The sequence below is a fragment of the Grus americana genome, chromosome 4 (genome assembly GCF_028858705.1).
Source record: "Grus americana isolate bGruAme1 chromosome 4, bGruAme1.mat, whole genome shotgun sequence".
NCBI lineage: Eukaryota > Metazoa > Chordata > Aves > Gruiformes > Gruidae > Grus > Grus americana.
The window spans coordinates 11,632,352-11,648,315 of NC_072855.1; the positions used below are offsets into that span (position 1 = coordinate 11,632,352).

The following is a 15,964-nucleotide window of genomic DNA, read 5'->3' on the forward strand; positions in this document are numbered from 1 at the left end:
GAGAAAAATCCTCTGTTGAGGTGTTAATTTGCTGGTGTCTAACACGGGGAAAACTGAGATTCCTGAATAAAGTGTATTTGTGATATCACACACCTCTGTCCTTGCCTTTTATTATGGATTCATTGATGAGGTGTAAGATCATATAGATTTTTTTCTATATCAGTAGAGGGAAGGTATCAGTAAGATATCTCTCTGCTCGGCCCTACAAGATTTGTAAGACTTTAATATCTCTGAAACTGCAGCCCCTCTATGAAGTTTGACTGAAATTGCCCAAAGAGATCAAAAGTTACTCTGGGACTTCACTCACAGGCAAGCTGGCCCATAAATGTGCTTACACATACATTCTCATAAACCTAATACATTTTAAGAAATCAGGTTAAGAGGTCTTAGGAAGGACAAATGTTGGTAATACCTTCAATGCACTCAGCTCAAAGGTCAAAAGGGAGTAGAGAGATGTCTCTTCATAAATTTACTGGCTATTACAGTAATGGGCCTACATTTGAGCCTCCTTCTCTTGCTAATGTCTCTGGCTGGTAACAAATACCGTTGTCACAGTAGCAAAATCCTACCTTGTGTGAAAGAGATCATCTCTCTAGGAACAAGACCTACTGTAGCACCAACATTAGAAAACTTGTCAGGAAATAATGAAGAAATACTTAAGGTTTTGAGATTCTCCAAGGACAGCGAGCAAAGTCACATCATACCTTTCTGTACGGTTTGGCATTGACCTGCAAATAAAGAGGGAAAAAAACAACCAAACATTATGGGGCAGGTATCTGTGGTACATCCCTCATGTTAGGAAGTGTCCAATCTGGTAGCCCCACAGGGGCTGCTGCAGCTCTATGTCCTGAGGTCCAGCCATACCAGGGAAAAGCAAGTATTCCCAACAGGCACGTATTACATACATACACAAAAACACAGTACAGGCAAACACAACCAGCACCAAAAGCATCATCCTGTTCCCCTTTCTGGCTAATCAGGATGAAAGACCATTGATGGAAAAGAAGTACAGTGCATCCCTCCAGTAGCTCAGCTGAGCCACACTGGATCCCCCAGTACCTAGGCTCGATTTACCCAGTAGCCGGACCCTGGATCCATTGATTTCCCAGTTGCCTCATGCACTGACACACATGCTGGTCTCTCTCAGCCCAGGATCACAGCCACTCAAACACCCAGCTCCCAAACCTTTTGACCTGTCCACTGCTAGTCCAGCTTGGTGTTTGCTAGCAGTTGCACACACTGGCATACATACACAAGGCACATGCACTCTTGTGCACACACAAGACACACAAACCCTCTGACCTGTGGTCTCACACCAGTTGCTGGCATGGGGAGTCCCATACACCCCCATCCACACACAGAGAAAGAGACCCTCACCCAGGCAAAGAGTTGGAAATGGAGCTTCATAAGAAGACAGAACAGACTGCAGGGATCAGGTGCAGGGCATGGCCAGACAAGCGCACTGACCGGCCGGTCTTTGATCCATTTTTAAAAGGGAGGACTTGGCAATATACCTGAAGTGTGGTTGTGTAAGAAATCAGGCCTATGTTTGAAAAAGATGTTGAGCTTACCAGCCCTGAAAACTTGACAATATTTCTAGGCTTGCTTAAAGACTGTAAGTTAGGTGCCTAGGAAATTTCACCAAGATGCCTTCTGGATCTTCCCCTAACAAATCTATTGGTCCCACATAGTGCTGGGCATACCTTTCTTGTAAAGCAATTAAGCCTTTGGTGGATATGAGGGGACGTATTTCTTCCCCATCCTACTTCATCCTATCTCTAGAAACTGCATTTTATAATCCTTTTAATAACATCTTAAAACTAATTATTTCCCTCCCCAACTACTCTCACAGGAAAGCTTTTCCAAAAGCTCACTCCTCTAATGGCTAGAAATTGCCTTTTAATTTCCTGCCTGAAAGTATTCGTGGCCCATTTATATCCATGTGTTGTTGTGCCAGCATTGTCCTTTAGCTTAAATAGCTCTCTGCGCTCCCTGGTGCATGCCTTCATCGTGTTTTTGCAGAGAGCAATCAGATCCCCTTAGCTTTCTATTTACTAGGTCAACTAAATGAAGCTCTCTAGATTTTGAAGGAACGTGGTTGGATGACCCAGGAGAGGCCTCTTTTGCTCCTTCAGCCAGTGATTCTATATTGCCCGTTTCCGATACTGGTAACAAAAGAAAAATATTGCTACCAAGGTATCACCAGAGCTGTTTTCACCAGTGCCTCATAGGAGCTAAGTCACTATGTGCAAGCTGTTTAAACACCAACAGGACTGCTTTTCTTGTGATGTATCAGGGATCTAGCTATGTTCCTATTTTTTCTAACTCTCACTGCGGGGACAGGCATCTAGCTTCTTGCTCAGTGAATTGAGTATTTGCCCTCATAAGACAAAATTCATTAAGTTTTCTTTTTTTCCTACTGAGGAAAGTTTAAACTTCTACTCCCGGCGTATTTGTTTAAATGTAATCATCTGCATATATATTGCTAATGAGTTGATCATTCTTTAGCCAAAATAAAAACATTATAATGAGAACAAAATCAACCCTGGAATTCTATCTTGGAGCGAGACATTTAATTGGAAATGAGTCTGGGTCTGTATTATGAACTGCCATTGATCCACATTACCTCATAAAATAAATGAGGGATCAGAACTAGCAGAAACAGCCCATCTCCAACACCAGCAAGTTCTGGTAAGCAGCAAGCTGGAAAAAATTATAACCATACACACTCCTTTCCTGGCTTGGTACATTATGCTAATAGCAATAAAAAATACCTGGTTCGTCTACAGTGCCTTCCGTTATAGGATTTCAGTGTTTGCCTTAGTTAGGCACAATCCCCTCAGTGAGTTAGTTATTAAGGTCAAGGCATTTCTAAAAAGGCTTCATCTCAGCCAGATATTGCATGTAGTTTTACATCTGGGGATAATCAAGGAATAGCATTTTGTACAATGCTAGCTGGGAAAGAGAAAGGAGTGATCTCTTGTTAGTAAAAGCTCCAGCAATTAATCCTGCAGATAAAATTGGATGCCACTACCTCCCTGAATCTGGATAGTCTTATATCCTAATGCCATCACACCCACAACAACTTGTGACGCCTTGGACACAAGTCTGGAGCCTGCCAAATGTTCCAAATGTGGATGGGACTGGCTTGAGTTCAGACACGTCCCAACAAAGAACGTGACACTATCTCCACTTATCACCAGGGTCATTGGCAATGAATCCCCTCATTACCTTGAAGGGTGGCTAAGAAATATTGGACGCTTTTTTTTTTTTCCTCCTCAGCAGAAAATGACCATATTGTAGCTATTATTTTAGACTAGGGGGTCATGTGTGCTGAGCACAGCTCTTCATGGGTTCGTTTGGGGAGTATGAATGGTCTTTCTACAACTGCTCACATTTCCTTAAAGGTAAGAGGCATTTCCCCTCTGCTGGCTCTGTGACCAAACTACAAATGTCCTTTTTGTTTGTCTCTCCAATGTGCACTGATCAAATAACGAAACTGAGGCACACACAATCTCCCAGACCACTATTACTGTGCAGGAGCGCTGTAGCCATCAGTCACTTTGATACGTGGCACAAACCTGTTCTCAGTGGTGTCTCAGCATTCTGCTTATTCAGCTGGAGCAAAAAGGTATTCTGGCAACATGCTGGAACAAGCAGAGGAAAGCAAAGGGAAAATGCAGCAGGCGGGGTCTGGGCATGGTGCTGCTGCTTCCCCCTGCTCTGGCTCTCCGAGCAGCAGCAGTCTTGCTGCGTTTAACAGATGCCTCTTTCTGCCCAGCTGGCCAGGAGAGGTGTCAGGAAGCAATGGATAGCCGATGGAAGAGACGTGAAATTTCCTTAAGTCATATGCTGTAGCTGGGTTCACAAGAGGACTGAATTGTTTTGTGAGCAGAAGTTGATGTTAGCACAGGAGAGGTAAAGACAGCTCTGGTTTCAGACTGTCTGCTACCTGGGTTCTACACTTTGTTATTTTCACCGTACTTATAGGGAGAGGCAATCTATTAAGCGACATGGCTATTTTTCATTAACAAAGACACTGACTGAAGAGGATAGATTTATTTTTCAGATGAGGAACCCAAATCCATATAGACCTTTCCCATGGCAACTGAAGTTGTTCATCTCGGTATGTGACAAGCAGGGCTGGTTCTTCAATGCAGGATAAAGCTTTTCCACTACTTCTGGCCCAGGATGCCCCTCACAAACTCAGCACTACCAAGGCTCACTCATTGACTAGCAGCAAAACTGACTCCTTCCTCCTGGGTCCTAATCCTAAGCCTCACATTTTTGCAGCACACCATGCTGGCTGCCTCTGCCAGAGACATCTATGCAGCTGCTTCTGCCATCTCAGAGGCCATGTCTGCCCAAACTGTAGCACCTCTCCCCACCACAGCCCCCTTGCAAGCTGCACGTGAGCTGTACATCAGCCATAGCTCTGCCATGTAACACCCAGGAGCGATGCAGCCCGAGCTTTCAGGTTATCAGGAGTTAATGTACAGAAAAGCAAGAGAGAAAAGGTCTGGTTTATACCAGACCTTGCTTTATTCCAAGTCTTAAATGTGTATGTGTGCTGATGTGATGTTTGGACTTTTCCTATGTTTCCTAATGCCAATGCTTGCATATGTTTTGGAGGGTGCGGCTCTGCAAGGGCCAAAGATAATTCTCAGTGCGTGTACTTATATAAATAAGTGTGGATGCACGTAACTGGGCCAGAGCCTGCCTGCCTGGAGAGCAGGCGACCGGAAACTCTCCCAGGCCAGCTCCTGAGCTGCAGCTGCACACCCTGCTCCTGGAGCCCTGCACCCGTGGGTCAGGGTCTCTGCACACAGACGTGACCCCAAATCTGCTTCCCCACCCATTATGGCTCGTTTTGTCAAAGCTCCGGCAATGCCAACTAGAAGAGTTCAGCCACTCCCTTTCTCTTTTTCGTAGGAGGAATGACAGGCAGTGATATACAGAGTTTCTCGAATTCCAGATTAACTTGCAGACTTCAGTTGCTGCTGCTTCTGTGCTTGAAAGAGCCTAAATCTCTTCCATTTTTTGAGCAGAGGCTTCCCTGGGCTCAGAGGAAGAGTGCACCACCTTCTCTCATAGTTCCATCCGCAGACAGGTTGGTACAGAGAGACCTTTTTCTTCCTGACCCAGAACAGCCTTTTCAATTTTTTATGTTTATTTTTGTACTCTAGCTATTCCACCAGAGCTACAAAAGTCCTTTCAGTAGCACAGCTTCTATTTAAGATTATGGATAAAATAACTTATTGAAGAGGAGAAAAGCACTTTCAAGCTTTCTGAGCCCTCTCTATAATATACCCTTCTGGTTTTAATTTGCAAAGGCAAGCTTGAAAATCTACAATGCAGCACATACATATTTTACTGCCAAGCTTACATTTTTTCCCCTTGATGATTCAGCACTGAAAGAAGCAAGCTGCTGTGATTAACCCTAACCCAGACAATAGAGCTCAACAGCTACTTCCAGTGCCATGGCTTGGCCGGTTGCCTTTTTGAAAGCAAAGTCAACAGGAGACTTGTGCACTTGAGGATATGGAGTAAGTCCAAGGGCCAGTCTTAAATTCAAAATATCTAAATCATTCAGTGAGGCTTACACAATTGCATTGTTATGACTGACAGATCGAACAAGATTAGATAATTTATCTTGTACAGACCAGCACACCCCCTACCAGCTTTCTGGGTTTCTTACAATACAGTTTTCAACTGTAAGACATATGTATTCATTTTAGTCTGTTTATAGCCAAAACCTCTGCTTTTCCAAAGCATTTCAGTTTCCTATCATATTAGTATCATTCTCCTTGCAGTTCTACATGGTTCATCGATTCAGTCTTTGCAATGATAATCTGCCTTGTAACACTAAAGAGACAAAACTTAATATCAGTGGTCATATGCAAACACTGCTGTGCTGTACCATTCTGCAACAGCACCTGCAAATGGCAAAGCACAGGCTGCCTCTGGAGCCACCTCCCGGCTACGGCAGGAGGACAAGAGCAGGAGAAGGTTCATTATAGAATACTATAATGGATCAGAATCACCAGGAGGAGGGTGGAAGAGGAGTGGAAAAGTAAGAGGACTAGTGGCAGAGGAATGAGGAAGTTGAGTAGCTTGGCTAGGGGGAAAATGGTCGAGCAGAAAGCCCAGGAGAGAAGGCAGCTACGTATCTAAGGCATACATGCAAGGGCAGAAGTGGAGAAGATCCCCAGCCACAGAGAAGAAATTCCAGGAAAACCGGAGGAGAGAGGAGTGATTGCAAAAACCAGCCCACGTGGTTAACTCCTTTTTCTGGATACTTCAAAGCTTTTGTGACTAGAGGACTAAATTCCTGGTACTCATCTTCCACTCCAGCAATTGCTGTAACTGCCCCAGGGGTGTGATGTGTTTGCAAATGGGCAGAAACAGTATGCAGGAGCCGAGCAGTGAGACAAGCCCTTCTTTAGCCCTGTTCCCTCACATGAAGAAGCCTGAAAGCACCTGAAAGAGATTAATGCCTAATCTGCCTTTGCTTTGCAGAGCAAGATCACAGCAGGAAGACGCAAGCCAGCGTTTGTTACTAATCACCCTTCTTTCTAACCCACCTGCTGCCTGGCACTCAGTTAAACACCCGTTTTTATTCAATTACTGAAGATGTTCCCACAGCAATGACACTGCAGTCAGCTCTTCCAGGACTGTTCCTCTCCCAGGACTGGTCTGGGGCCTGCGAGAAGATGCTGAAGCTTTCCCATGGGTGATGGGAGTTCATGCAACCTGCAGACCACAGGTCAAAATCTGTGCAGACGCACACCCAATGGCTCAAAGCCAGCCTCAGTGGTGGCCAGTAGTTCTCCCTTGTTTCTAATTGTCCAGATGCAACTCAAGCAGGGCTGCAGTGGTAGGAGCCTAAAAGAACTGAGGAAGAGTATTGCTGTCTGCTTGTCTGTCCCCACCACCTGTCTTGGTGCCTCTAGTGACAGGATCCCTGGTGCCACCCCAGCTGTGTCTCTGGCCTGTAATTGCTGCTCCAGGGAGTCCTCCCAGCTGAAAATCCTGAACAGAAGCATAATCCCAAACAAAAAAACCCTCTAGGTGCCCTTTTTTGGCATCATTTGAGATGTTTTTCCATTTGTGAAGGGAAAAACTACCAGCTGAGAAAACAAACCACAAGGAAACACAATGACAACAGCAGATTGGCCCTGGAGTTGCCAAATTGACTGAAGACTTGTTGGGCTGCGCATGTGCCTGGGCTGCTGCTGAACATGCATTCGCTGTTTACCGAGATGATCTGGAGATATCTAGGGACCATCTCTCAGTGTCTGGCCAACAAAGTAAAGAGAAATCAGTGCATATCTGGGGAATGCTGGCATTAAAACAACAGATGGGGTCAGAAGGTGGAATAGGTCAGGAAATCTCTACAACTATCATCTGAAGGATCAAATTTTTGTCAGAGTGGCTGGAGAAGTGAAACCACTTATTAGGCTGGTAATCTGGAACTGTGATGCCTCCATAGCTTTACTTTGTGACCATAGACTATAGCTCAGTTCCCACTGTCTAAGGATGCAGTACTCTCTAAGCACTTTGGCCAACAGCTTACCACAGACAGTTGCTTACCTTTGAGTCAGTTCAACTCTGTTGAATGCCACTGGACAGAGGATCATGTCTGAAAAATTGAGGTTTTTATCTTTGGTGCTACAACCCTTCCAGTACATTTGCCAAAGCATCATTCCATCCTCTTAAACTATGCAGCCCCCTAGAATAACTGTCTTTTCATTAGTTTAGATGTATGACAACCATTGTAATTAACAACACATCTGGTTCTTCTGTAGGTAGTTGAGTTTTAGCCAAATGTGGTATTTTTATGTTGCAAAAGATTGACAGTTAATTCAACAGCCTTGACTACAAATCTTAATAACACTGGAATTTTAAATCCTTGTCTTAATCACATATTGTCTCCTAGATAGAGCTGTCCTGTTATAACCCTGTAAAACTGAAATAGTGCCAATTAAATCAATGGAGTTACAACAGAATAAACAAAGGGATTGAAATTTCAGATTTATTTCTGCAATGGGCAGAGCAACCCTAAGTCCTTAATCTTCATTGACCTGGGACAGCTGCATCCGACTGGGAGGCTGACTCTGTCAAAAGAAGATTCAGCATTCACAAAAGCCCTGGGTCATAAAAGCCCAGCAAATAAACCAGGACATGACCCACCAACCTCAAACATCATGTTCACAACAAGATAGGTGACTTCTGCATGGTACCTCCATGCTCAGCTTCTCCATGTCTGGAAAGGTTAAAGGGGATCAACCATTAGTGTTACTAAGTCTTACTAAAAGCCTAGCCGTGCCTTAGGGTCGTGAGGGGTTTGTTCAAGTTTTGACTTCTATCTATTTACACACCCAAACTTTAAAAATGTCTGAAAAATATTCTGAAGAAAACTTTGCCTTCAGATTAAAATAATGCATAAACTATTTCAGTAGTAAAAGGATATACCTGTATATTATATTTTCAATATAAACTTACTTTCCCCACATAAGTGGCTTTTTCTGATCCCATTTCCCATGTTAAATGTAGCTGAAGATCAGTGTTGCTGAAATAATAATTATGTAGAAATACTAGAGTCAGCGGTGGGAATCCAGAGCAGCTCACATGACTCGGTGATGAAAACCAGGTTTACGAGAACTGGAATTTCTCATCTTGTGAGTGTACATGATGTAGACGCTAGTTCTGCATTTTTTTGTTTTGACAAGACTTGGACACATCCATCTCGGGTGCAGCAGGCGAGATTTCTACATCTTGGGCTTTCCCACACGTGTTGGCACGGTGCTGTGGCCACACTTGTGGGCTGTGCCTGCCCATGCCAGCCACGGTGCCAGCCGGCACTGCTGGCTCTGGGGCAGAGGAGCAGACCCCAGCCCCCTGCCAGCTCACCCAGTGCAGCCACACGCATGAGAGCAGCAATAGCTGGAGAGATTCTGCCTCTGTGTGTGTGCACAGACATGGGTTTCACCAGGAAAGAAGCATGAGAAATGTGCACAGCAAGTGAACTAATGGTCCCACGAAGCTGGGGCCACTGTGAAGCTCATGGAAGGCAATGGCTTTTCCTTTTGTCACTTAGCAATAAACCACGGCATGCTATGGAGATGGGAACACCAGAGAAGGAGAGGGGAAAGGCAGAGCATCCATACTGGAAGGCAGTTTTTCAATCCATCCGACTTTACAGAATATAATCAACTTTACTTGATGCTTATAGAAGACCCAGTGCCACAAAAGCTGTAATGGGCTCCTGAGGAAATACAGTGTCCCTGCCTCCCAAGCTGCTGGCTTTTCCCTCCCCAGCTCTCTTCCTTATTGCTCCCCACTCCCTCCCATCCCCAGTGGTTCAACTCAGAGACCCTCAGGATGGGGCAACATCTGGCTCAGGAGCAGAGCGAGCCAGGATGATGGGAAACACCAATGTGCATGGGAGAGGAGGAGGCCCACAGGTGACCATTGCCAGCCAGGGCAGCCCTGGGAGCAGTGCTCCAGCTGCTCTCCCACCTCTGCAGCTTCAGATCAAACAGCTCCGGTCCTCAGAAGTGACACCTGATGGGTTATCCCATGTACCCCAAACACCTTCCAAACGCTCGCACAGGGGCTGGGGAACGGCAGAAGGCTCAGGCATCGCTTTTGCGTTTAAACTCGGCCCAGCTCCGGTGTCTCCCCAGAAGCCGTCTGTACAGGCTGAGGAGCCCACACGGTGGCACCACAGACGGCGGCGCGGCCCGGAGCCCGTGGCGGAGGCTACGCTGCGGCGCCCGGTGCCCGCTGCCGCCCGGCCCCGCCGGGAGCGGGGAGCCAGGCCGGGGCAAGGCCTCGGGTGCTGCATCCCCGCTCACCCTATAAGCCCTGGGGGTTCGCACACGGACGTGAGCACTGCCCCAGATGTCCCCGATAAAGCGTGCTCTGGACACGAGTGATCAGGAAAGGTTTTACCGCTGTTACTTTGCCGCCTTAGCCTGGCCCCGGGTAGCATCTCAGTGGCAGGGCTGGCCCCAGTTGCAAGGGAAATCACCTGCTTTTACTGTTTCAAGGCATGTGACTTCAGCCTACTTCTATTTGTTTTTATTTTTGTTGTCAGTGATGGTGAAGTGCCGTATTTAACTAATTACCACTGGAGTACATCAGTCAGCAGCGGAGACTTGCACAACTCTCAGATAAAACAGGAACCTGTGATATTAGGTCCCTCCACCAGAGTCTGGCCACCTTTCAGGGTAAACATGTTAAGTGGTACTTTTCTTACCCAGACTAGAGGCTAGGAGGCCAGTGAAACTCATTATGGTCTGGAAGTGCTGCCTTGCAATGGGGAAATGTAGCATCTTACCGCGGGGGGAATCTGTGCCTTACTGGCTCCCCAGGGATACAGGACACAGTAGGGGAGATGGGATCTGCCCTCTCTCAGGGCCGTGGTTCCTAGCTGCTGCTCAAAAAGCTCCCCACGGTGTGTGTGATGCCTGTGTCATACTGTGGGGCTGGTTGACCATAATCATGTCCTTATTTTACTAAACAGAAAAGCACAAAGCATTTTGTAAAGTCATGGTATTGTTAGCCATGTTTCATTTTGATTTCTTATTTAAAAAGAAAAATGAGTCACAGCAGAGCAAATATTACTGAGAAGGCCAGGCAGCCTGCAGAAACCAGCCTCAGCCTTGCTGTGAGTCAGTGACAGTGGTTCCTGCTGCCCTTCCCTCCTGCAGAAGCAGCTCCAGGCTGGTTTCCTCCTGCAGACCACCACAGGTCTGGCTACTGAGGTCCATAGACATCTGCACAAGGGATCCCAAAACAGGGGAGAAACTCCCACTGCTACTGCTGAAAACATAAGCTACTGCTGAAAACATAAGCTACTGCCCTGGATGCTGAGAGGAGACCCCTGCAAGGTCTCCTCATGAACATGTTCAGCACCACAGTCTCCTTTCTTTTCGTGTGGCCTGACATGACCTTATCTCCCCTTAAGAAGTCTGGCAGGTCTCTCAATGTCCAAGCTGCAACATGCCTCCAGTGTGAAGTGTGCCTGTTCCTCACACTGCACCCCAGGTAGTGACGTTGGCAGCTCGTTTTCCCTACCACTAGCCATCCTTCCAGGGCCACTTTCAGCAGCCTAGTCCCACCACATGCAAGGCATATTTCCATCACCTGCCTTTCCTCAAGCCCTCCCATAAAGACAGCACAGTTGCCACCACACACAAAACATTCTGCCACAGCAGAGTTACCCCTTGATGATCCCTGCATTTGTGGTTGCCAGGATTGATACCCCATGGCACAACTTTGATCAGCTGGAACTGGAGCAGAATCATACCTCACGGAGAAAGGGCATGCTGCAAACCACACAGCCTCATCCTGTAACTGGCTGTAAATAGTCTACAACACTTCTCTTTGTGCAGCTTTATCCAAAAATAAAATCCCTTCAGGCTGCGGTAGACCTCACTTTGATGTTCGTGGGAACAGCACTCTCAAATTATAGGCAGTATGTGGCACATGGACTGCATTGTGTAGCAGTTCAATGCCAGTGACAGTCTACAGCTTATATTTAAGCACTGAAATATAGCTGAACTTCCTTGGGTAACATTAAGGTCACTTTCAGGTTAATTTATGCCTTCCTGTATTCCCATAAAATAAATATTTTTCTGAATCATTTTGAGTCTGAACCCTCTGAAAATAGTTTTCCTGGAATAGACCTTGTCACTAGACTAGAATTCACCTCTCCACTATTCCCACATAAATGAAACCTAAATTAAGCCCACTTGATTAAAAACACCATGTATTTTCAAAAGATACCATTAGTATTTTTTATTAATCAGCTGGTTACTGAACCAAAAGCTTGTTCCTACCTAACATTTATTCTAATGGACATATCTGCTTTTCCAGGCAATCAACTTATACAAATTCCATATTGCTTATAGCAGGATAAAACACACCCTACAGCTGTCAGATCCTAATAAATCTTCTCATACTTTGGACTTGAAATAAGTGACCTAAAGCTAAATGTAAGAAGATTTTTTTCTTAGCAGAAAAGCACACAGAAGGTTGAAAGTTCATCTTCTTGCAATCTGACTACCACGTTCCTAGAAGGCAAGGCCAGAGATGGGGCAAATCCTCTGCGTTGCCCACAACAGTGAGGGGGATCCTACCAACTGGGAACGCCATAAATTGACAGAAACACACATCTGTCTACATATGGTCTTAAAAGAAAGCGATGGGGAAACATCAAGTTCCCATATATCACAGACTTGTTTTTCTGTTGCAGAGCCACACCATCTCTTGCCTTCCCATCCACAACCCCAGTTTCATCACTGGCAGGCTGCAGAATTCCAAAGAGCTGATCCCCTTGTCTCTAGGGGACAGTGACAGCTCCTGCCTCCCTCACCTTGAAGCTGGAGCCCTTTTCTCTGCTCGTCTCCAGAAGAAGGAAGGAGAGAAGAAGGGGGACTTTTGGGGTGGTTAGCCTTACCTAGGGTCTCCTGGCCGGTTTCACAGCGGGGTGCTGGCTCGGTGGCCCTAAGCAGCGCACCGAGGAGGAGCAGGAGCCTCAGGACCATGCTGGAGCCCCTTGCACAGGCAGCACAGTGATGTGGCACTCGCTGCCTGATGGAGCGGCTCCTTGCTCGGAGCCTCAGCGCGGCTCTGGCTCTCCAAGCTGCAGAGGAAATCAGTGCACTGCAAGGGCATGCCCACGTCTCACAGTGTGTGCAGTCCAGGCGTCAGATTTCAGCTAGCATTTGAGCTTGGAAAGCAAAACGCTTCGAGACAGAGAGGGAGGAGGAATGAGCTCCCCCTCCCCTCTGCCTTCCAACCGTTTCCCTGTTGCAGCGTGGTTTACAATCTCATAAACAGTTTGAGAGAAGGGGGGTCCCTGCAGGGATGCGCCTGCCTGCTCCTCAGCCAAGGGTCCGATGCCTCTGGGCTTCATGCAGCAGTTTTCCTAAGGGACAGGGGAGCTTCCTTAAAGTGTGTCTCACTGAAGTCGAGAGCGACTGCCTGGAGAGAGCAGGGAGAAGAGAGACAGAGAAAAGCAGACAATCAAAAGCAACTTTCTTCCCAAAGAATGGTATTTCATAACGCACTTTAAAACAACATGACAGTGTAGGGACTCTAAGCTGCATTCGCTCCTGCACAGTGAGAACAGGAACCCACAAAATAGCCACCGGGATCCCCCTCTGCCTGCTCCTCCTGGCCATTTTACTTAAGATCCAGTTTACAGAAGCGAACTTGGAGGGATATTAGTCTTTTCTGTTTATTCTGAAAAAAATAATATCACAAAAATGTAGAGAAGATTCCAGAACAACAACACAAGCTTTAACTGGATGGTAAATTTATATTAAGTTTATCTTAAATAGATTTTTTTTTTAGTTTGGTTTTTTTGGGGGTTGGTTTGTTTGTTTTTAAACAGATAAATATGCATTGTATGTTTTTATCCCTGTGCAACAGGTATGGTGGAGAAGCTTGCCTTAGGATGTGAACTCCTTGTTTCTTACCTACGCATCAAAAAAAAAAAACCCTCTTTTTTTTTTCCATCTGTATCACAGGAAAAGGGATTTTTCTTCAAAAATCTAGACCAAAGCATCCTGATTTCCAGGCAGTGCATGTTCCTTTGAGGACAAATACCTGCTTACACATGAGAGCAGAGAATCTGTCCTTGCAGTCAGAGCACACGGGCTCCTGCTGATCACTATCAGAGGGATCGGTAGGGAGTTACGGTGCTATATGATAATGTAATCAAATAACCCCCCCTGTAGGGAAACACACAAAAGAGGCTGACAGGGCAGGAGAAAGCTGTATGCATCTCAAAAAGCAATTGATGTCCCATCCTATTTGGAAGAGGTTATATTGCTAGATGGATTGGGAAGCTCCTCAGTAAAGTACATCCTTTGCTGCGGGGCTTTGCAAGGGAGGGTGGCTTTTCTTGACTCCAGTATTTCCTACCAGATCTGGAAACTGCAGAGTCTGCCCTGGGACCAAACAGCACCAAAGTCCATCGGGATTCACAGAACAAACTTCTAAGGAGAAGGATATTATTTAGCTGCCTTTTTTCTGCCCTGATCACACAGCAACATGTCTGGACTCTCTCTCTCTCAAAAGAAAAAAAAAAAAAAAAAAGAAGATAGTACCAGCACAGCTCTGAAAGTGTAGTCTGCAAGGGCAGGAGTACTTCACCTCCCTGGCAGCCTGCAGTCGCTGCTCGGAATACTGAGCTGCCACATTCGTGCCTGATGTGCTCACATACAGCTAAGGGTGCATCCAAGCCCAAGCCTTGCCATGTGCCTGGGACATGCTTTTCACAGTAAAGGGAGTTTCAGGCTGCCCAACCCTAACCTAAGTGATGAAGCTAAATTCCTTACAGCAAAAAAACCGGTGGAGATTATACCTACAAACAGAAGCTGACCCACAGTCCTTGGAAATGCTGATGTCTCGTAATTTTCTGTAGCCCTTAAGAGTATGGAATGACATTTCTCCCATACATCCCAGTGCTTTTTGAGGTGAGCTCTGCTGCAGAACTAATCCTTCAGAAGTTGTAATCCAGTCAACTTTCCCTTTTTCTTGGTTTTTTTTCTTTCTTGTTTGTGGGGTTTTTTTTTGTTTCTACCTGTAATTTCTCACTCAGTCTCCCATCTTTCACCCTAGGCACTATATCCTCATGAGTGTCTCCTCCCTTCCACCACACTTCAGACCACCAGTTCCACTTTAGATGCCGCATACTTTAGGATCACATGTTTTAAAATACCAGCAAACTTAAGTCCACTTTACCAGGACCCTACTGTGATACTCTACATTCATACTGTGCTCCATACTTTATCTCAAATACTGATGAGACAAAGTCCCATCACACTGGGAATGCTGATTTGGTGTCATTTGGGAATGCCCAGTCATTATTTCCCTGAGTTAAATGACTGTGATAAACATTATATCATTTATTGTTCTAAAGATTATTGCATCCATCTAATATTATTTGTAGCTTGCCTATGCATTGATTTCCACCACACCACCCCCAGTTCAATGAGCTTATGAGCCTTTACATCATATGAATCAGAATCAAATGGAGACCATATTTTCTCTGCCTTGCATAAGGCAGTACACCCTAGTGATTAACTTGGATGAGCTCTGCAACAAAAAGAACATTGTGTCTCATCATCATAGCAATATGCTCAGCCTAATAAGCCTTGCCAAGGGTCAGAACTCCTTGGCCTCAGAGCAAGGATTCCAGGACCAGAGCCTTTATACACGCCTGCAATGTGGTACCCTCACTCCTGTGGGTCACCTTCGGTCTCTTTATGACATTGTCTAGAGCTACTTAGTGGCTTTAAGGGGCCACCATCTCAGATGACAGGAGCAGAGTTCTACCCACCCCACTCTTTGTGCTTCCAAGGCTATATCCTGCCTCACATTGATCATCCACACTGGGCTGCCTAGGAGCTCTTTAAAGCTCTTACCTTTCCATTTTGATTTTATTTGACTTCCTTAAAGGATGAAGAGGGTGTACTGGGCAGGAGAAGAGACAGAGGCTTTTGGCATTGCTGTCAGAGATTACCCATACTTGAGGTTTGCACATCCAGGTCTATTCTAAATGTGAGAATGGGAGAACTGACTTGGCTCAGGGTTAGTTCATGTCCTGCAGCACCTGGGGTATGGTGTGCTGTGTGGCCCCTATACACACCAACACACTACCAGGAGAGTTCTGTACAGGTGTGCACAATGAAGGAGCTCTTGGTTCAGTAAGTTAGGGACTATTCAGTATAACAGTATAAACAAGTAATAAGGAGAGTGATAAATTAAACCCACAGACACTCAGGAATTAACAAGTAGGTGATGAGGGAGACATTATCAGGGACCAGAACCTGTTGGTACCTGACTGATGGGCCATTAAAGCAACAGTTCAAGCACAGTCTTGAAGAGGGTCAACCTGAACTTTGTCACTGATAAGAAATATGAGATGTGATTATCATTAGTA

The 15,964-nt window shown here is 45.7% G+C and overlaps 1 protein-coding gene across 2 annotated transcripts in view; it reads right to left on the reverse strand.

Annotated features, from left to right (window-relative positions):
• The window catches only part of CPZ (carboxypeptidase Z), a 37,125-nt gene extending 24,425 nt beyond the window's left edge, over nucleotides 1-12,700 (reverse strand). The window contains exons 1-2 of one of the 2 annotated variants that reach the window (XM_054824314.1): nucleotides 12,470-12,700; nucleotides 705-728 (exon numbers count right to left, since the gene is read on the reverse strand). In XM_054824314.1, coding sequence (XP_054680289.1) covers nucleotides 705-728; nucleotides 12,470-12,557 — 112 coding nt within the window. In that variant the 5' untranslated portion in view covers nucleotides 12,558-12,700. Of the gene's footprint in view, nucleotides 1-569; nucleotides 664-704; nucleotides 729-12,469 lie in introns of those variants that run through there. The other variant, XM_054824315.1, reaches the window with a different exon arrangement.
• Nucleotides 12,701-15,964: the final 3,264 nt, after the last annotated feature.